Source organism: Scophthalmus maximus, chromosome 1 (genome assembly GCF_022379125.1).
Source record: "Scophthalmus maximus strain ysfricsl-2021 chromosome 1, ASM2237912v1, whole genome shotgun sequence".
Classification (NCBI taxonomy): domain Eukaryota; kingdom Metazoa; phylum Chordata; class Actinopteri; order Pleuronectiformes; family Scophthalmidae; genus Scophthalmus; species Scophthalmus maximus.
The window spans coordinates 4,436,182-4,457,466 of NC_061515.1; the positions used below are offsets into that span (position 1 = coordinate 4,436,182).

The 21,285-nt window shown below is 46.8% G+C and overlaps 1 protein-coding gene across 4 annotated transcripts in view; it reads right to left on the reverse strand.

Annotated features, from left to right (window-relative positions):
• LOC118312504 (nuclear factor of activated T-cells, cytoplasmic 1-like) overlaps positions 1-21,285 on the reverse strand; it is a 109,173-nt gene that overhangs the window by 40,854 nt on the left and 47,034 nt on the right. The window contains exons 2-6 of one of the 4 annotated variants that reach the window (XM_035637175.2): positions 20,676-20,766; positions 20,335-20,462; positions 12,471-13,575; positions 10,446-10,605; positions 1,740-1,942 (exon numbers count right to left, since the gene is read on the reverse strand). In XM_035637175.2, coding sequence (XP_035493068.2) covers positions 1,740-1,942; positions 10,446-10,605; positions 12,471-13,528 — 1,421 coding nt within the window. In that variant the 5' untranslated portion in view covers positions 13,529-13,575; positions 20,335-20,462; positions 20,676-20,766. Of the gene's footprint in view, positions 1-1,739; positions 1,943-10,445; positions 10,606-12,470; positions 13,576-14,705; positions 14,858-16,639; positions 17,274-20,334; positions 20,463-20,675; positions 20,767-21,285 lie in introns of those variants that run through there. The other 3 variants (XM_035637159.2, XM_035637166.2, XM_035637184.2) reach the window with 3 other exon arrangements.

A 21,285-nucleotide genomic window follows, 5' to 3' on the forward strand; every position in this document is an offset into this window, starting at 1 on the left:
AATGTCATGTTCAATATATGAGAAAAAACTATTATATAATGGAAACTATAATGAAAACAATTTAAAAGTAGTTTGAGATGTTTATTTATTCATGATCACCTAGTAAATTGCACTTATTATAAATTGTTATTTATGTGTATGATTATGAACTTTCCTGAAGGAAAAAAAGGTCGGAAGACGGATTGAAACTGTCTGACAGTTTGACTGCACTCCTCGACTGTCTGCATCCCACACACTGAGCGAATGATTGCTGGCATGAGAGCAGCGAGATGGATGCAGTGTTATCAAGATGACTGTTTAACAGTTGAGTGGAAAGAGACGGTTAAAGGCTTTGCTTCGTCTTTGACCTTTCGGATGGTTGGGGAAGAAATAGAGAACGCTCATTCCTCTTCCTTTAGCATGTGTGCTGACGACAAAAGGGGAAATGAAACTTCCTTCCGAATACTGTTTACAATATCATATTCTTCCTAAGGGACACATTAAGTCAAATGGGTGAGGGCCGTCCCTAAATATGATACAAGGACATTTTTTTTTTTGCATTGTTTGAAAGCATAATGTTAGGCTGTGTATTGTTAAAATCATCCATGCCCCAACCAAAAAATACATATATATATATATATATATATATATATATATATACACACACATACAGTGGTTTTATCCATTACACAGAGTTCTGGGCCATGGTCCAATAAATTCACTGCTTTCTAGTCTGAATGGAGCCCAAGGAAAGGATCCACTGCTTGGACACACTGCAGAGCGCAGTCCCTTGGTTTACTGCGAGTACCAGGGGAGGACAAGGGAGGACACGTGAGGCCTGGCCTGATGTTCCTCAGCCTGGCAGAGTGGCTTTTAAAAGGTAAACCGAGGTTATATTTAGTTGTGTACTTTGTGTGACTCTAACCACACTCTTACACAAAGTCAAATGTGTCTGTTTTTCTTCTTCCGTTGAGCTCGCAGTCCACTAGATAACGTCATTACAACCAAGCTAAGTTTGGAAGTTTTTCAGAATCGTCGTACTTACTCTCGCAAGTTCCATTCTCGCAGTTTCCTTTTGGTCACCGTTCACACTGCCACTGTCGACTGCCGGCCGTTAATTTATTACCAGGCGTTTTCAAGCCATTCTGACATATCACAGAGGACATATTTCAGGATCCTGATACTGTGCTCGCCGACTCACTATCCCTGTGTAACGGCTCATACTGCAACACTTGAACGGGCCGGAGCCCATAGTTAACTTTTTAACTTAACACCTGGGCTTTCTCTGCTGTGAAAATGTCCCATATCAAAAACGTGTGTGCCGCGAAAAAACACCTGTGTCTATTTAGGTTTTACTAAGCATTAAAGTGGAAAACTGTTCTACAAATCTAATTTATGCTTTAAAAAAAAAAAAAAAGTATAAATACCTTTATTAAAAGAAAAGTGTGTGAATGCAGGTACGACGTTTTTCATTTCAGACTGGCTACACTTACCATGGAACTCTCAGGATGGTTGGTATTTTAAGATATTATTTTTGCTCACTTGAACTATTCAATTTAAGTGCTTATGTCACCTCCTTCGAAATCAAGTGTCACTTGGGGTGAAAGCACTAAGTTTTGACGGCCTTTGGAAGCGTGTGCTGTACAGTGCCTTTCATCGGGTATTCTGTTTGTGTATTTTTTCAAAGCAGGGTTTACCAGAGAAAATGTGTAGCGAATAAGATGGATGGGTGACTTGTGCAGGGTTGAAAAAACACTCACATGGCTCTCATGTTGTTCTCGGGCAGCAGAGGGATCTCCAGAAGTTTGGTGTTGGATTGCAGGACTTCGTGGCTGGCGGTGGAGACGGTTTTGCCGGTGATGCGGTGGACCTGGTAGAAGGCATGTGGTCGCAGGAGGCGGTCGTCTGCGGTCCCGATGAACAGCTGCAGGGTGAGCGGCTCGCTTTCCATGTAGCCATAAAGCTGGCGGGAGAACAAAGGGGGACCCAGGTGAGAGGCAACATCAAGTTTTAAGACTCCCAACAAAGGCAACCCCTCATTTAGTAAAGAGCGACAGCATGCACATTGACAAATAGTTAGAGGGGCAGCGTTTGTTTTTTAGTTGGGTTAGAAAACCCTTTTTCAGCAATCTTCACTGTTCTTTTTACCTGCTAATTCTATACAGTCTTTCAGGGGAGAGTGAAGTAAAAAGGTTTTTTGATGTCTCTGACTCTGCCCGGGTTAGGGATCTCCTGGGTACAGCGCTGTGGAGGCTGATGGAGGGGCTGTCTTCCCATCACTTCTCCATTCGTTAAAATCTCACCGCTGTTGTTAAGAAAACGTGTCCACAGAGAGGCAACCAGCTCACGGCGACACAACAAGTGACCACTCAGAGAGAGAAAATAAGAAACCAGGACAATCATCTCAAGTATGCCTCTTGCTGTGATGCTCACAGTCCTTAAAGTTTCTGAATCTGATGATTTGGCTAAAGGTTAGTGGAATAACTGTGTCTGTATAGGTACAGTAGTTCAGCAAACTTTACACCTAAATTTGATAGGTAAGAAAAAACTAAAACCTAATAGAATTTGGCATGCAGATGGAATGCAGCCCCTTCGCCTTTGGGCAGTTATGAACATGCATTATGATTTCCATTAAAGCTCAGAGACTGTGTCCCACTGTGATGAAAGAGACTCCTGTATCAGAACCACCACTTCAAACAACTACCACTTCCTCTCCCAGGCCTCCATTAGCTGCTACTGCTCGACTAATAAAACATAAAATCTTTAAAAGAAAAAAAAAATAGAGAAGAAAAACTCTATGGCCATGCATAGTTTGAAAAGTACTGTTGTCTTTGGGGTCACGGGCACTTCAAATACAAACTGCCAATTCACCATACATGGCTCATTTTCAGACAATGTCTAAAGCAACATCATTTGATGATTTAAGTGCATAATGGCTCCAAAATATGACCACACAGGCAGGGTTGCAAGTGCGGTGACGGACAACTCATACTTCGTGAGTGTTGTCTGACCAGAATAATTTGCCAATCAAATGTGGATTTCTGGGGGAGCGGAGTCTCACACTGCAGACCTCCCAGGACACGCTCTCTCTTTGCAGTGCAAAGTGGTCGGATGGTCATATGGGTGGGGGCTTAGAAATCCGCCCAAACCTAAAAGCAGTCAGGAAGCTGCAGAATCCATCGGGTGCACTGAAAACCGAGAGGGCTACTTTCTCATCAAGTGGACCTCCGTGGATCCACCCAGGTGGCTACTTGACCGCACTGTGACAGTTACTGTGAGGGAACACTTACTCAAGACCAGGGCTCACCAAGCCATGGTCGCCACAGGAATCCCGCAAATTGGTAAGCTACCCCGGCAAACACCGGCGCATCGCTTCAGACCAATTTTCTTTGAGCCGCGTCCGAGTGAAAACAGTGGTACTGTCGAGTGGAATAAAAGACCCCTGTTGTTTATCTAACAGACTGAGTCATATAAGAAAATGCAGACCACATGTAACCTATGACATAATCGGATTAATGGGTTTATAATTACCCATGTGAGGGTGGTCAGGGATCAGGGATGGGGGTGTGAGGAAGAGGAAGGCTGGTTGAAGACTGGACAGATACATCATTAAAAGTCCGTGGAAATTACTGTTACAGTGTCACGGACACCCAATGACTTTGGTTTGAGAGCAAATTTGTCTGGATACTGTATTGAATGTCTGGACTGATAATTAACATCAAGACTGAGTGCCCCTGGTCTGTACTTGACCACGGATCTTTTGGATTTGGGACAAGTGAGAGGATGTGCTCTTTTTTCCCCCAGTTACACAGTTTTCAGTATTAATTATGTTTAATAAAAAATAAGTTATGGCTAGACATCGGAGAAGAGCATACAGCATATCCATATGTCTCAATAATCTAAGCGCCAGTAGGTTATCTGCCTTTGCATTTGATTCAGATATCAAGGGAGTGCGAAGGGAGTGGATAAGCTCAGGCCGTCATTCATCTCCAGTTCCAACCATCTTATTTTTCTCTTCACCTCCTCATAGTGTCTCTAGCAGCTGTCTTGACCTGTGAGCTAGTCACACATGCAAGTCATCAGTGAGTTAGGCCAAGGTCAGGAGCTTCTTGAAGTCTTGCAGTCCCAAGGGACCACTTCATCTACGCAGTGATCTCACCGGCAGACCCCGCTCTGCTTGTTATATTTTACTTATGGTGTCACCAGGGGTAATTATCCATAGCCACACATGCTACCAGTTACTTGTGTATTGACTCTTGAGAGGGCTATGTTGGAGCATGAGGTACAAATCTGAAACACCGGAGCGTTAAATTGCATGAGGTCGCCTTATGATTTAATAAAACGCAGGCAGCCACGGAACAAAGCAGTGTCGTCTGTCACTTTTGCCTCGGTAGACTTCTTAGGATTTCTCAATGACCTCCAGCCATTACCTCAGCTGCCACGTGGCGGAAAGGGGGCCCGCAAGAGAGACGGGGACGGGGGGGGAGGGCTGTCTTTATCCCTTCACTCGTCGTGCGGTAGCACATGATGACGGTGGTGTCCTTACTCAAAGCCATGGTGACCTCATGGAGGAGAGGAAGTGATTAATGAGGTCAGATAGTCCTCCTGGTGACGCTGGTCTTCCCAGCAGCAAAGGAAGGCGGTCTAGTCCCCCCCGGGCGACCCCCCTCGATTCCTTTTCCATATGTGCTCCCCTGACCCTCTCCCTAAGGCCCCCCCCCCCCTCACTTCTGCTGAGCTCCTGTGATGCTCACACAAATGCGCACCACAGGCAAAGCGCAAAACGTACCTCTTTATTCCATTCTCAAAGGGGAGATAAGTTGTGGGGGAAAGAGTCAAGATAGTGTCGTAAACTGTAAGTGTGGCCGACGACTGAGGCTTCACACACACACCTGTGACCTCGGCTTTGTATTTGAGTGTAATGCTGCCTGCGAGGTTGGACCAGAGAGCCACATAATTTTGACCAGATGAGCTCCCCTCGCTGAAACTGCAGCATATCTGGCACACGCACCGCCTGTTTATTTTGAGATAATCGAAACCGAGTCGAGGCTTGATTTGCAGCTGTTTCGAGGTGCCAACTTCTGCCACTGTGTCAGCTAGATCCATTTACACCTCCCACCACAAGCCACTGTTGCACGAGCCATTTTCGATAGCCGGGGCTCAAGTAAAACATTGTGGATATGGCAGCTGATGCATTAATTGTGTAAATTGGATGCAGCTGTATTGTCTGGGTCAGTTGTGATGATGTGGAGGAGGAGGGGGGGGTGTCAAGCTGAGAAGGGAGAGGAGGGTACATCCCAACCACTTTCCTCCGTTCATCTCCCTGTCGCCTTTGGACCATTGCAGATCCATCATCAGTATAGAAAATTTCAGTCCCATGGTTAATGCCCCATTTTTTTCTTCTCATTTGCTTCAATAAGTGAAAATCAGTTGTGATGAAATAATGATGGAGGTTTTTTCCTCTTTTTAACTCAATGTATAGTTTTGCCAGCACCTGGCCTCAACAGTTCAAAGACAGGATTTTAGCATGTAATGTTTAATAATGACTTGCTGGTAAATCAGATGTGTCTGGCCTGGCCAGAAATTGAGTGTGAATACACTGCGCAGGCCTGCAGTGGGCTGCCTTCTATCCCTCTGCAGTAATTTCATTTCATCACCGCCTGGAGAGATGTCACGACTCGTAGAAGTCCACGTGGCGCAGACAATTGGGGGGAGGAGAAGCAGAAGGCGACGGGGAGCAGCAGAGAATTGGGAAAACTGAAGCAGGGGAGGAGATCTACAACAGCTCCCCTCTCTCTCCGTCAAGTACTGACAGTCACACAGCCAGCCTTTGCTGTACCCAATTAAATGTACACTCATCCAAGTCATCCTTTCTTCCAGACCTTCCTCGATCACCCTCCTGCCCAGCTAATGTCTCCAATGCCTCATACTGAATGCATGAGGACACACGCAATCCTTTAATGTTCTGCATTTCCATAGCTCCAAATGCGGCTTCTTTTTATAAGCAACCAAGCAGCTATATCCTTCAAGGTTTTTGTTGAACTGAGTGCGTTGGTGTTACGTCATTCGGGGCACAGTTTCAAGCGCTACCCCATGTCTAGACCAGTGAGGGTCCAAATTCCATATGAAAATAAATGGCTTTGTTACCAGCACAGCCTGCCATGAGAAATATCATCCAAACCTACAGAGGATTGAAATAACACAATGCGCAGACAACTGCTGTGTCCCCCAAGAGCACTACTACCACCGGTGTCTTACCTCATAAATCTGTGGGCTTTCTGGTTATCACCTCAAACCAGTGAAAACGATGCACATTTTGCGCCATTTTTTCCACTTGTTATTAACTGGTAATTAGTGGTAGCCCAATACCAGTGTAAGGGAAGCCCCGCCGACGGAGAACCACAATTTAAGAGTGGCATAAATACCCCTTTGGGCAATGAATAATAGCCCTGACTAAGCTCGAGCAGCACTACGGGGTACACCGAGCCTTTTGAATATCAAACAAGAGGTGGCGGTAAATTTAATGAGCAATTAGTAGCTACAGTATAGGGCGCCTCAGATCTCAGGGCTTTCTTTTGAGACGTTGCGCAGCCACCAAGGGCCGGATCCCGAGGTGAAACTGCACATGCGAACGACGAAGCACATGTTTACCGAGGCCTTTCATGTTGTCGTGGCAGAAACATGCTGCAAATCTGACGTGCGTTACACACAGTTGCTGAGGAGCGGAGATGCGTATTAAGGCACGCACACGTCTGTGGGGATGATGGCCACATCCTGCTGAAATTACACTGTGTCTGTTGCTGCTTTAGACTTAATGAGGGAGTGGGTGAGAGAGTTTGTGAACGTGTGAGGGGGGGAAGCCCTATAGGCCAGTCATTATCCTATATGAACTAGCCATATGCAGGACTGCGCTGTGCTGGCCAATGTGTTTAATACTCCACAGGTGTTGTTGTCCGCTGTTACCATGGTCCTGGCGGATGTCTGCGTGTTTCCTGACGGAGTTTGAACCTGAAAGCGTTTTGCAACATCTTCAACCGAACCCACATTTCAAGATCAGAGCCGGTCACTATATTTTCAATGAAAATAATCCGGCACGATATAAATTTTTTCCTCCCTCACTGTTCTCCTCTGGAAAAACCCATCAATCAGTGTCACGGCAGGATTCTGAGTGAAGTTACACCAGGTTGTTGGTTTCCCTGAGCATCGCTCCGAAAATCATCCTGGAGACGTTTTGGCATAGCTGTGGTGAGAGAGGGGAGCGTCTGGAACAGTGTGATGGGAGCCGATAGAGTACCCCAGATCCCCTTAATGGCGCTGTGGTCTGCTGCAGTAAATAAAGTGGAAAAGCAGCCGCGGGGGTCACAGAGTGGACCAATGAGGAGAGGGGAAGTTAAAAGGCTGCGGATGCGGAGGAAGGGACCGAGGGATGGAGTGCAAGTCCAGAATAAATGAATGAGATTTGGAACAGGAAGTGCGGAGAGCCGGTGCAAGCAGCAGTCGAGGTAACCCATAATCTAGAGGTTTTCACTGGTGTGTGGCTGGAGCTTTGACACTCCATTCCCCCCATGCACCCTTCCCACAAGATCCCCTTCCTGCACTGAATGTGTTGTGGTTGATGTACTGCAGCTTGGGATGATGTCAGGCCTTAGAGATGCGAAACTTTCCTGTTCGTATACGAGGAAAACACCACGCTTGTTACTGAATAGTGAAACAACAGCAGCAAATGAGCACTTGGGTATTTTAGGTGCAACTGTCTGCCAGTCGCCGTCTCCCTGGGGGACACGGGGAGCGACAGAAACAGTGTATCCCTTCATGTTTTTCATCTTGCTGTTTCTTCATCCAGTGCTGCTTTCCAACACACATGTCACCATCACTCATTGCGGCGTGTGTCCGATCATCCGTGAGCTTAAAAAAACAATAGAGCTGTGGATGACTGGGCTCCAATGGAGGGAGGCCTGCTGCTGTGGCTTCGGGAGCCGGTTGAAGGATGAACGGTTCACAGGGAGCGACATCCTCGGGCCCCCCCGGGGAGGGAGGGAGGCACCGGTGCGAGGAGAGGAGGCGTCCGATGGGCGCTGGGATTCTGACTCCTATCCACCACCACAACAGCCCCAGCACACCCATGCCCAGTCAACCTTGGGGCCACACAGGCCCTAATCAGCAGGATACAGAGCATCTCCAGGGGCAGCGGAGTCGAGCCCCAGCTGCCTGGTGACTCCCTCTGCCCCTTTTCTCTCTCTCCGTCTCTCTACTCAATCCACACACACACACACACACACACACACACACACACACACACACACACACACACACACACACACACACACACACACACACACACACACACACACACACACACACACACACACACACACACACACACACACACACACTTCCTTCGCTGCTTCCTACACCCATGCCCTCATGTCATTATTGACTCATTCTCCTTGACTGCATCCACCCATCCAGTGCCTGCCTGCCACTCATTACCCACAGGGCACTGGGGACCACGGCGTGCCCCATCCTCCAAGATTACAACAACACAATTTCACCCAACACTACAGCAAATGCTAAGACAACGATAAAGTGCGAGACGGAGATCTCGTGCCTGGTCTGTGTGCAAAACCCCTCTGCAGATAAAGTACATTTTCTTCTCCTATATATTAGCCTCTGGCATGTACAAAAAACTGCCTTATCCTCATAGATTTATCATTCTGCCAACTGCTATGCTTCCCTCCAGATATCCCACCTGATTGCACGGGGAATAAATCTCTCCACACCAAAAGGTAAGGGTAAAAATGTAAGTTATGTTGGCAGGGGGAGAGGTGTGATGGTAAAGCGGCTGTCATCATATTTTCTCCACGACTACTAATCACCGACACTTGTTTGAGATACACAGTGCCAACTTGAAAAACATCCTTCGCAGAGCAACACATTTGCATCTGTATAGTATAAAATAATCTAAATCAGGACAACACTGCGGATTGCTGACTCATGGCGTTTCGACCCCCCAACCCCTCCAACCCCACCCCCTATCTCCCAGAGTGAGTCAAAAAAGTGGAATTGACTTATTCAGAACTTGGCTTGAGTCCTCCTGCATCGGCCGCGGGTTCGACTCCAAACCCCTGGCCCTCCCCACTCTCTTCCTAGAAATAGAGGCCTAGAAATAATCCAAAATATATATACACATAAAAGTACTAAATCAGAACCAGCCTCACCTGCCACAGCTGTGCAATGGCCGGCTGAGTCTGGTCAGGCTCACGGGGAAGTGCGGGCGTAAAAATGTTGATTCACCAGAATGTTGATGTACAAAGGTTTGTAATGAAGGTGGAATAATTGCCCGTATTTACAGAGAAAACCTGAAGGTTGACAGGCCTCTTTTATAACACGAGCTGCATTTGGATGCTGAGCAGGCCAGGAGACGTTGACAACATCTATTTACAATACAACCGTGACACGGACAACATGTAATACTAACTGTGAAACAAGGACAGGACACCGACCTGAAACTGTACCGTCCAAAACAAATGTTTGCTTTGGCTGCTGGTTTCGCACGATGTATAGCATTTTAGATTTGAAAATCTAGAGCATTTTAAAAGCTACCACAGACGAACGCCCTGTCGTTGGTACTTTAAATGCAGTTTGAGTTTTCAATCGACTGCATTAAAGGCAAATTGACCCACAACCTTAAGGACACACACGTCACCCAATCCCCACCTTGAGTAAACTAAGATGTCAGTGCAGTGTGGTGACAGTGAAGCGGTGAAAGGAGCTCTGTGCTGTGCTGCCGGCGGGACTGACGTGTGCTCTTTAAGTGTTCGCCAAGCACAATAGTGAGAGGCGATGGTCCGGCTCTATACTAATTGAGTCAACATGCAGTGCTGCTGGTCGGAGCAGCCTCCTGCAGCCGGAGATTGATTCAGGGAACATTAATAACACAGTGCACATGAGCACAGACACACACACAGCAGCATAGAGGTCTGGATACACTGCACTTCTGCCCTTAAAAAGTTATGCTTCGAGGGCTTTTACAATCTCGATTATTAGCTCTGAATGTTCCCAACAATATTGTAACATTGAATATCATACACACATTTACTTGGACGGATTCTAGCGCAGGAAATGCTGTTTTGATAGGAAATCACAACTTAGTCTAACCATTCACATCTGATTTCAAGACTTTCAGGATTCAAACGGAGAGAGAACATCAACAAGACAAATGAGAGAAATGTCATAGCATGTTCTGACTTTGCTCTGTGACGGCACTCTGTCACAAACTCTGCCAAACGTCAGCGTCACCAGATTGGTGTTGGCGTGAAACAAGAGCAGTTACTGTAATCGTTGTGTACTTGTCTGCTTGTTCGCACTTGTGCTGTAATGGCTGCACATTATTACACAGTGCGAAAGCACAAACCTAGCCATGTGTTTCCACTTTGATCCGGTGAAACAGTTTGCCGGTGACATACCTGCACCACGGGGTGTCCTCCAGAGAGCGCCTTCACGGCCCCTCGGCTGCCTTCGGTCTCATAGTGGGCCCTGTGGTGGGACTTGGGCTGCACCTCGATCTGTAGGTTGTACGGGCCGGAGCAGGACGGAAGCTGCCAGTCGAGGGCCGGCAGTGAAGGGCTGAATCAACATGACACATTGCTTGTTAGTAGCTTCGTGGAACAACCCGCACATTTCAGTTATTGATATAACTTATTGATATAACAGTGAATTCACTTATAGTCAATGAAACATTTAAACTCATGGTCTGGTTATTCTTTCCTGCGTTTAACATTTCCAGTCTGCTTGGAATAAAAACATGGAGAATAGAGAATTTTACAGTCATTTTATTTTTTATTTCAATCAATTCTATTCTATTCTTAAAACCAAAGTCAGATTTGATTTGCCAAACAAGAAACTGCGACTATGCAGTTTTTTCCACGGTTTAATCACCGAATGAAAAGGTTCTGAACTTGCTTTAAATTAGCTTCAAATTAGGACACTTAAGGACTAACCCAACTGGCTTGATCCTTCTCCATTTCATCATGGTCCATAATCTAATCAATGGAAGTCACTCGCTGACGTGTGTAATTCCTTGGGCCTGGGTAATAATTAGTGGCCCTTTTTATGAAAAAATAAACGAGAGACGAATGTGCCCTGGTTAGAGAGGCAGTGTGTTTTTTATTATGGTGTGACAGGTGGAAACAGAGGGGGGGGGGGGGGGGGGGGGGGGGGGGGGGGGGGGGAGAAAGTGACAGTAGGAAAGACATTTCTAGGGCAAAAAAACAAATCTCCCACCAACTGGCAACCAGTCCGTCCTCTGATACAATTACTACCCATTCCAAATTGATTACTGAAAAATTATAAAACATAACCACAGTGGTGCTGCAGACAATAGAGTTATACAGCTGAATAAGCTCAGCAGCACACGCTGCCGTGGGGCACGATATCTCTTTCTCAAGAGCTACAGCTGGCATCATTGTTCTCGAGATGGAGAGTCAGAGCTTCCCATGTGAACACCGCGGCGATATCTGAAACCAAAACAAACATGTGCGAGACAATATTTCTCCGCGGCCGGATGCCTGGCAAACGCAGACCCCTGACCTGGAGGGTGGCTCAACTGAAACCAATCTGTGGCATCTTTGTGGAACTCGCGGGCTGTTTGTTGACCCAAAACGAAGTGATTTCCCCCTGCAGGGCTTTATCTGCCCAGTCAGTGCATGACATCACGGTCGCTCCACAGAAAGAGATGGGCTGATGGCGCGGCGGGCCAGAGCAGCGAGCCTGCCTGATTAACCCACAGACTGCTTCCCCTTCAGCCAGGCCTGTCACCATTACTTCCTGTTGCTCACTATCTTAATCAAACACTTGATTTCCGACAGGAAAGAGTGTTATTGGCTTGGAAAAAAAGAAATGCCAAGAGGGACACAATTGAAATTGAAAAAGCTTACCTTGCTCACAAGTAAAAAATCAATGACATAGCCGAGTGCATGCACACAATACGTGTGTGTGTGTGTGTGTGTGTGTGTGTGTGTGTGTGACTGTGCGTGTAATGTTTGTGTGTAGGTTGCCATTAGCAACAATGGCACACACAGGGCAACTCTTCCCTGTGAATTATGATTTATGAAATAGTTTTGATCTTCAAAGAGAACTCCTTTGGAAGTGAGGAGCGTGCAACTTTTGGATTCCTGTCTTTTGATATGGCCTTTGAAGTTTAAAAAACTAAAAAACAATCATGTCCCTGCAATAAATAAATCTGGCAAAAAAAAAAGACAACTGAGCACAGCCGTGGTGCTGTTGGATGAATTGTTTTACCTTTGCTTTGTCTGGGAATAAGTAGTTTCCTCAGACGGAATCCTAGAAACCACAAATCTGTCTAAATAAGTGAACTTGCTTCATTGTCTTCTCGCAGAATACAATTTGGAGGCAAACCGCTGGGTTGGTTTTTCACTGACTGGTTCAGTCATCTTTGAAATCACAAGTGTTTCATCAGCAGCTCCACCTACCTGAGGTAAGGCTTGGGTTTGGACCAGGAGTACGGATGCTGTGGCACGTCCAGAAACCCTCCACAGTAGTTCTCCTTCTTGAGGGCCAGTCGGGAGGGGTAGTCCTCGTGGCAGAGCTCCCCGTCAAGGCCCAGCTCCTCCCCACCAGGCTCCACTTTCAGGCTCATGGAGGGTGAGTGGTCCATCATCGTCTTCCGTGTCTTGATCGGGATTCCCTCCCCCATGTCTATCACTCCGTCTGTGGTCAGAGCGTTGATGGCGGCCACGATGGCAGAGTTGGTGTACTGGTTGGTGTTGGCGAGCCAGTTCTCATCTGTCAAGCTGACCCTGGGGGAGCCATGTGGAGAGGGGGTGGGGGACTGGTTGGGTGAGCAGGACGTCTGATGGTAGGGAGCGCCGTTGATGCTGTACTTTCTCTTCCCCATACCGCCCCCTCCGCCGTTTCCTCCACCACCGCCACTGTAGGAAGGCGAGTTGGGCCTGGAGCCACGCAGTTGAGCCGGCCAGCCTTCCTCGGCCACGGCTCCTATCTGAGGGGAGGTGGAGGGCGAATTGTGGGGGGAGCCGGCAGGGCCGCTGGCATGTGGGCAGGACAGAAGCATGGATGAGCCTTTGGGAGAAACACAGGGCGACTGCCATGGTGAGTTCTGCGGGGAGTTGTCATAGTTGTAGAAGCCAGACTCGTAGGAGGACGCCTCGGAGTTACAGCTGCGTGAGGAGATGCTACTCGCGGGGCTGAGGCAGCTGGGATCGCGGTAGCCGTCCGCATTGGGCAGTGTCAGCGTGACGATGGAGTTGACGCCTCGTTTGATGATGTGGTCCTCGCTGCTGCTCTCTTCCACCTCATCCTCGGGGTACTGGCTGTAGGCAGTGATCTCAATTCGGGGGCTTTCGAGAGCCGGAGCCCCGTTGGGTCTCAGGCCGTGGGGCAGGTAATAGCCTGATGCTGCATGGTTATCGTTTTGGAGGCTGTACCCCGTCTGGTGGCAAGATGAAACTGAGATGACTGGGCTGGACTGTAAGGTGTGGTACTGGGTGGCCAGACAGGGGTTTCCCATGCCCAGCGGGAGGGACAGGCTGACATTTGGTGTGTAGCTGTATGCATCTGAAAAAAACAACAAAAAAAAACAAGAAGAGAAATATATTTTTACTTTTAACTGTGGCCATTATGGCAGCAATTATCTCGGATTGTATTTTAGAACAATACCCCTACACACAACTCCCACCGATATGTCTCGCAGCGACCGACTGCCTCCCTTCCTCGTAAACATCTGGAGAAGCTTAGCAATCATTTCGAAGCAGTAACTGTATGTGGCGGCTGTGCAGTCGCGAGGTTGCGCGGCCACTCTGTTTGTTTGATCAGTTCATCTAAGGCCCTATTTGGCACACCCTGCTGTCATATGTACTCTACAGGAATTCCTCCAGCAGCGCTGATGGATGTTTTGTTTGATTGATTGCATCACTCACTGAGTGAATTAGGCCCTCCCCTGTGGAAAACTGACAGCACTCTCGCATCGCTCTGAGCTCGTGATTAAGACGGAGGGAGTTGGCTGCAGCGTTGCACACAGATGCACCGTGGCGCGCGCACAAACAATGTGCCCCCCGCACCAGGAAAATCATAGGCAGACAAGTGCAATGACATTCGAGCTCAGTCAGTGGAGGCACATATCGTCTGGCAGGCAGTCCCCTCGGTTAGCTCTGTAGCAGCTGGCTGCTGAGTCAACAGTTGTAAACCTCGCGTCGGCCTTCTATTGATAATGTCAGTGAGGGTCGAAGCGGCGCACAGAATGAACACCATTCAGCCTGAAACCCAGCGAAGGGCATTCCCTTCGATGCAGCGTGCTATATTCGTCGACCACAATGCTGCGCATCACATGAAATGATAAATCTGTCACACCCGCCACATAATGTGTGGCTCGACGGTCTAAAGTTAGTTCATGAGAATCTATTTTCAGCCGCGATGAGCATCAGACCAAGTCCAGAATGAGGCGTAGGATCTTTTTTTTCATGGGGCATCAGCAGATAATATACAAGCATATAAATCCTGCTCTTCCATTTAAAAATGTAATAACAAAATAGTCACAAAATAGAAACTTGCCAATTAAGTTTAGTTTTTTTGGATGGGAGAGTGCTAAATGTCAGATTCCCCAACAGCCTTTTTCAACCCCCCCAAAACTCATAACTCATGTTCCTCATGATCCAAGAATAAAGAGAAGAAAACCCGTGAGTACCGACCTCTCTCAGCTTCACTCTGGACACCTCGGTTGCACTCAGACACACAGCTGTAGAAGAACTCTTGCTGCTCATGCTGTAAACTCATGTCTGCCCCAGTGACTATGAACTAAAAGTTTCAACCAGAGAAACTAAGATGCCTCCAGCTCATTCTGCTCCGACGTTCTCTCCACTGATTCGCCCTCGTCTAGTGCTGCACAGATGATAATCTCCTGCCCACTCCACCCGTCATGACACACCTCCCTACTTCAGGCCTGACTGATTTTGCTTACAGCCGTTTGTTTATTTTTTTCATTTTGAACATGTGTGCAATCGTCCACTCAAAACACAAACTGGGGCTTTCACTCCCGTGTGCTGCACAATCTCGCAAGCGCATGCGTCACGTCTGCTGAACCAACAAAAAAATTATACCCGAAGTTACAGGGTGAGAGACAAATGAAAGAAAAAATAATGCGACTCACTCTTTCGCTCGAGGCAATGCATGAACAATTGTTTGCAGTGTGTTAAAAAAAAAAAAGATGTGTAAGCAGAGTTAATTTGGAAACACAGATTATAGCATATGCTTTCTGTCCTCCACCGTTTTTCTCAATTATGCTATCGTGATCAAAACACGCTCTTCCCACAACCAAACCAAGCGTGACTGAAGAATGGATGGGTTTATCCACGGGGATTGTGGTCTCTGCTGGGCTCAGACAGACGGGACCTCAGGGGGAGACAAGGGGGTCGCCCACAGAAGTCATATCTGCAGCCTGTGGAACTAAGAACCCTGGGGCCACTTACTGCACATGGCTGACTATGGGTTATGGCGAAAGAACACCAGTGGAGTGTGTCTGTGCGTCTTGGGTTTATGTGCGATAATAAAGCAGCCCCTCGGCAAACTGCTGGAGCTGTGTGTGGTTCAGCATGTCTCCACGTCAAGCCAGCTACCCAGCATCCCTGAACGCACAGATCACAGATTTCACTGTCTTTCTATCTCACACACACACACGCACACACACACACACACATACACACACACACACACACCCAAACGTCTGTTACCAATTATAAGGCTCAGGACTGAGGGACTGAAATGAATAATACCACAGCCCGCACACCCCATCGTCTCGAACCTCAAAGATCAAATTAAATTCTAAATAATCCACAAAAGTAACTCCAGCACTGGAGAAGACTTGAGACAAGACAGACTTGTCAGCAGCTTCTGATGGACCCAATCAAAATGTGAAGCCATGAATGCTGAATCAAAGAGCTGGGGAAAAAAACTCTGACTTCCTTTTAAATAAGTGAATCATCCTCCATGCTTATGTGCGTCATTCTCGGCGAGTGTCTCACATGCTGCTCCAAAGTTGACCCATGACCTCTGACCCCCCCAGTGCAAAGGGAGATGAGACATTTTCAATACTATAAAAATAATGTAATTCAAATTAGACGTGTAGCTCTTATCAAGAAGAGGAGAGGCAGCGGACAGCAACAGTGTAAGTCCACTGCACACGGTGAGAAAACACCTGCAGGCACAGCTGGAGACACCTAATGGTGTGGACGTGAAAGGGGTGCATCATGCCACTCAATCATAATTTGAATATGCACAAAGCAACTTCAGGGAAAAGTGTCTGGAATTTATTTCGTGGCTTCTTTTTTTTTTTTTTTTCCAATATCATATGCCACATTAAAAGGAGTTTCCTCAAAAATGACCTGTATTAGAACTCACTTACAAAGTTGGTCAACAGATATACTGTCAGTCAGTCTACACGTAGGCTATACAAGTTTGCATCCAGATATTAATGAACTTTTTCTTCAGGTGAATGTATCTAACGATGCATATTACAGTAATATCTGCGAACGAAATGCTTTGCCCGTGCCTTTACGCGCGCGCACAAGGTCTGCACCACAGTAACAATATATTCATATTGGAGCTCAAAGGTCTTTCTTTTTTTTACCTTCCTCCGCAGACTTCATATTGGCGGCGAGAGAGGTGAGAAGTTGGAGTCCCCGCTCCTGACAGGCTGCAGCTCCAAGGCGCAACTTGGAATCGGCGCTCAGGCAGAAGGAATCCTGCATTCAACAAGCGATGCGCAACTTTTCTCCGATTGGGTTGAGCCTGTGTTCACGGGCAAACCCGCTCGCCGACGATGAGAGTGGACTGCAGGAGTCGGTTCACTTCACACACCATTAAATAAAAGCATAGTTTGGATAAGATTCTTTTTTTTTTTTGTTGGCGAGTGCGCAAACTGGAAGCGGAGCGCAGGCGGACTGTGCGCTCCAAACGTGGATCTGGAGAACCGGCGCGCAGGTATGACACGGAGCCGCTGCGGGGATCGCGGGTGAGGTGAGTCGAGTTGGGCTGTCTTCAGCCCAGTGGAGGGTTTCGAGAGTCTCCCCAGGTCGATGCGATGACGCAGCGTGGTTTGTCAGAGGGGCCGGCTCCGGTGCTTTTAAAGCTGGAAAACACCCTCCGTCCTCCCGTCGGTGCGCCGCCCATATCCAGGGATGACGCGGCGGCAGCGGCGGCGGCGGCGGGCTCCTGCTGCTCCTCTCCTCTCGGACCGCCTGGTGATGTGTCTTCCGCCGCGGGAGGCCACCGGAGCGTTTGGGAGTTGCGCGAGATACGCACGCACGCACGAGCGCGCGCATGCGAGAGAGAGAGAGAGAGAGAGAGAGAGAGAGAGAGAGAGCGCGCAAACCTCAAAGTTAACTTTATTTATTCATTTTTTTCCAAAATAGTTTTTCATCACAGTGCATGGTATTTGTTGTTAAATATTTTTGGGAATTCTTCTTCCCAAGACGAAATGGCACTGAATTAATCTGTCATTTATTATTTTACATTTTTGCCTCAATTTTATTTCAAAATAACAGCCGATTCCATCACTCTGGATTATCCAGGTGCTTTACATCTGTGGCATTACTTCTTACAATGCACAAATGCTAATTCATATTATATGAAACAAAAATAATAAACTAAACTAAACCTTAAGGGAAATGTCCACTTGGCTGTTGTTATGGAGCCTTTGATTGTTGTAATGGAATTTTGGAATAGATTTCCATTTTTAATGCATTGACCGGTCTCAAATGTTCATACTGAATTGAAATTTTATGACTGAAACTTTGTGTTTGAATTTCATGCTTCACTTGTTTGTCACTAGATGCATACTTCCAGTACTGTTCTTAGTTAGCCTGCTATTCAGTGGCACTGACTGTATAATATATTTAGGATAGACGCAATGAATACATTTTCCCCATGTTGTTTTTTTGTGGCTGACCCTGACGTCTGACCTCCCTAACAGAGGAAGGGGAGGAAGAGCGGGTGCCTCCTCCTACACAAACAACACAGTGTGGTGTTTCAGCACATCCACTGATACAACTATAATGGCCTCCCTCGTTAACACCAGCAATTGTGTTATTATATGATCGTTAGCATGATTCAAACATTCTACCCATTCCCCGTGATTGGAATCACAACTCACATGCTATCAAATGTCACTTCCAAATGTCTTTTCCTCGTGTTTGAGGGAAATATGGTTTCACAGCTTCGCCCAAAATAACCACCCGAACCACCGACGGGGGCAAAACACACCGCGCTCCTCATCTCCGCTTTCCAATACTTTGTATCAAGTCAATCTGCGGACATGAGGCCAAGTGCTTTGCCTATAGCTGAAGGAAAAATACTGAGGTTCCCTTTTACAGCTTATTTCCTTAATTGCACTCCTATTACCATAACTCAAAAGTTATAGTTCCCATTGTATGAGTCTGTTGTTATATTTCAGGGGTCACAGACTGATACAGGAAGGTGAACACACATGGAGGTGTTGTTATCTGACAACATATGATCAGATATTACTGTCCCGTGTTGCACAATATGAATTTGTGAGCATGTCTATACATGTACACTTGAATCCCCAGTGTGTAATTTTCTGGCGGCATCAGGTGGTAAGGTTGCAAACTGCAACCAACTGAGCGACCTACAGGGGACACTTTATGGTGGCGCACCGCTGATTTCTTTTCCGGTTTCCAGCTTCGTCTGAAAATTCTACGCGAACGCGACGTATTCTGGACCGTTTAGTTAGAACAACCGTATTCAACACGACGTAGCAAACATGGCGACTCACACGTAGGACGGGTCAGACTCATGTAACTAGATTTAACTCATTCAAAGTTGACGAAAAAAACATGGTGATTATACATATATGGACACATAGTTATGGACAATATATTCAATTTCTGTGAATAAGTTCTTCTAAATATTACACACTGTAGCTTTAAATGTTATGTACATCGCTGAGCTACATGGACCGCCACTTATCCTTGGCTGCCAGCTACTGTGATTCAAACTTAGGCAGTTTACACAATAATGACCTTTGTACATTTACACTGATAAATGAAGTTTACATTTTTTGCAATAATATGTCCCATTGTGATACCTGTTGATGCATTTATAATTAACAGTCTAATTTACCCACCCAATGCTTTATCGAGTCTCGGCGTGGATTTCAAATTGTTTGGAAATGATAGGGAAGGGCAAGAAATATGACTGAGCGCTGGTATGAGTGCAATTAACGACGGCTTAGACAAGCTACAGTATAATTCCTTCTGAACGAGGGCCAGATTACAAGAAAAAACAACCAAAAAAGACTCCCGTGAGTCTGAAATGTAGCTGGCAAGCTGGAGGATGATCACACATAATCAGAAGCAGACAGCCTTTTGGGGGCAGGCAGGGAGGCAGGCAGGATTGCAGGCTGTGGGGGCAAGCGTGAGCAGACTGCGCGGGGGGAAAGTAATAGTACGTGGTGTTTTCTTTGCCTACAGTAGCTCTCCGCCATCAGCTGCGGCTTGGCCGTTGTGCACGTGTGAGGTCAAAGATGAAAAAGAAGCATCACGTACTTTGGGAGATGAATTACGATGCAGACATGGCGGTAGGAAAAAAAAAGGGAGCTGCACAACTGATTGGCACTGTCGGGGGGGGGGGGGGGGGGCGCTGGTTGCTGAGCGGCTTTAAAAACTCAGTGGTGGGGCACGGCTCAGTGGCAGTCTGAAGGCTTATCTTGATGGATTCTGTGCTACTGAGTACACCACATTAGCTGCGCTGCCTGTCAACAAAAGAGTCGGAGCACCAGTTCGGACCATCTCGGCGGTGACAAACATTGTGGCCACCAGGTCGTTAGGCACTCCATTCGTCATTACGAAAAAGAAGTGCCTGATGGGAAAACCTGATGGTGTTATGCTCCTTAAAAAAAAGTGTATGTATGTATGTGTGTGTAGAATAAGTAACTCCTTCAGGATCAGTTCATACGTCTTGGCAGTTGTCTTTCCCAGCAGTGGGATTCAGGCTCTGGTTCAAATCCCCACCAAAGTCTTTTTTTTTTTTACTGTGCACGAGGTAAGAATTTTCTATATAAAAGAACGTCCATACTGAGACTGTGTTGAGTTGCCAAGATAAGCCCTATAGTGCTGGACCCTTCGACACTTTGCAGGCATGAGCCAAATCATAACTTAACAGGGGTTCAAATCCAAATTGTGTCATGAACAGTGGTGAGTGAGAAAACCAAGTCACTATGGACGGGCTGTATAACGTTAACTCTCAATGGCATTTTAAGCTGCTTCACATATGTCGTACCACCCCTCAGTGACCGTTACTCACTATTAGTAATCTCCCATCCTCTGGCATCGTTCCATTTTCATTTTCCTTGTTGTCCTGGCTCTGAGCTTCGAAACATCTCAGCTCCAAACAGGTTGCATGGAGAATTTTGGCCTCGTGTTGAATCTCCGCTGGAAATGCAGGATTATAATTTATAGCTTTACTACATCTGGCCCAGGGACAGTGCACATACTGAGCACCCGCAACACGTCTGCGGAGAGCATTAGAGTCGTACTACGTCTTCTGCTCAGATTTATGGCTTGCCTGCTCCTCGCTCGTGTGTTCCGCGAAAGAAATTGTCCTCGCCCGCTTCCTACAAAACAGAAAAACACTACAGTACCTACTTTTCTTGTTTTCTGCTCGACGTGGTGCGTTGCTCGACTGCGGCGCTTCGCTGTCAGGGCCACTGGAAATCTCTCTCCGAAGCAAACAGTGCTGATGAAATGATAAACGACAAGGGTGGAAATTCTTTTAGTTTGAGTGCTATTATTAATGCTAACCTCTATAATATGTACTACCAGCGGTTTGGCCCAGGAGTCAGGCTGCACGTTGGCATGGTTAGACACGCGTTTCTTTAAACTGTCCATAACAGATTTACATAGTTAAAGAACGAGCTGACCAAAACTTGACAGGTATTAAAATAATCACATCTAAAGCTTTCCAAGTTGTGGGCTAAGTCTTGTTATGTTTGTTTGTCTTGACATCGGGAATAGCACCAGTCGGAAAGAAAAGAAGAAGAGGGGGTTGAGGGCAGATACTAATATGGATCTGGACACTAACAAGACATGTAAACCCAGAGACGTGCAGCAAACTGTTGGGGGAATCTCTGCGATACGCATAAATTCAAGGCTACAAACCCCGAGCTCTTCCCTCAAAGCTGCAGTTAATCCTCTCCCGTTACAACGTATAATTCATGTTTGACATATCCGGGGAAACAAGCACGCTGGCATCTTG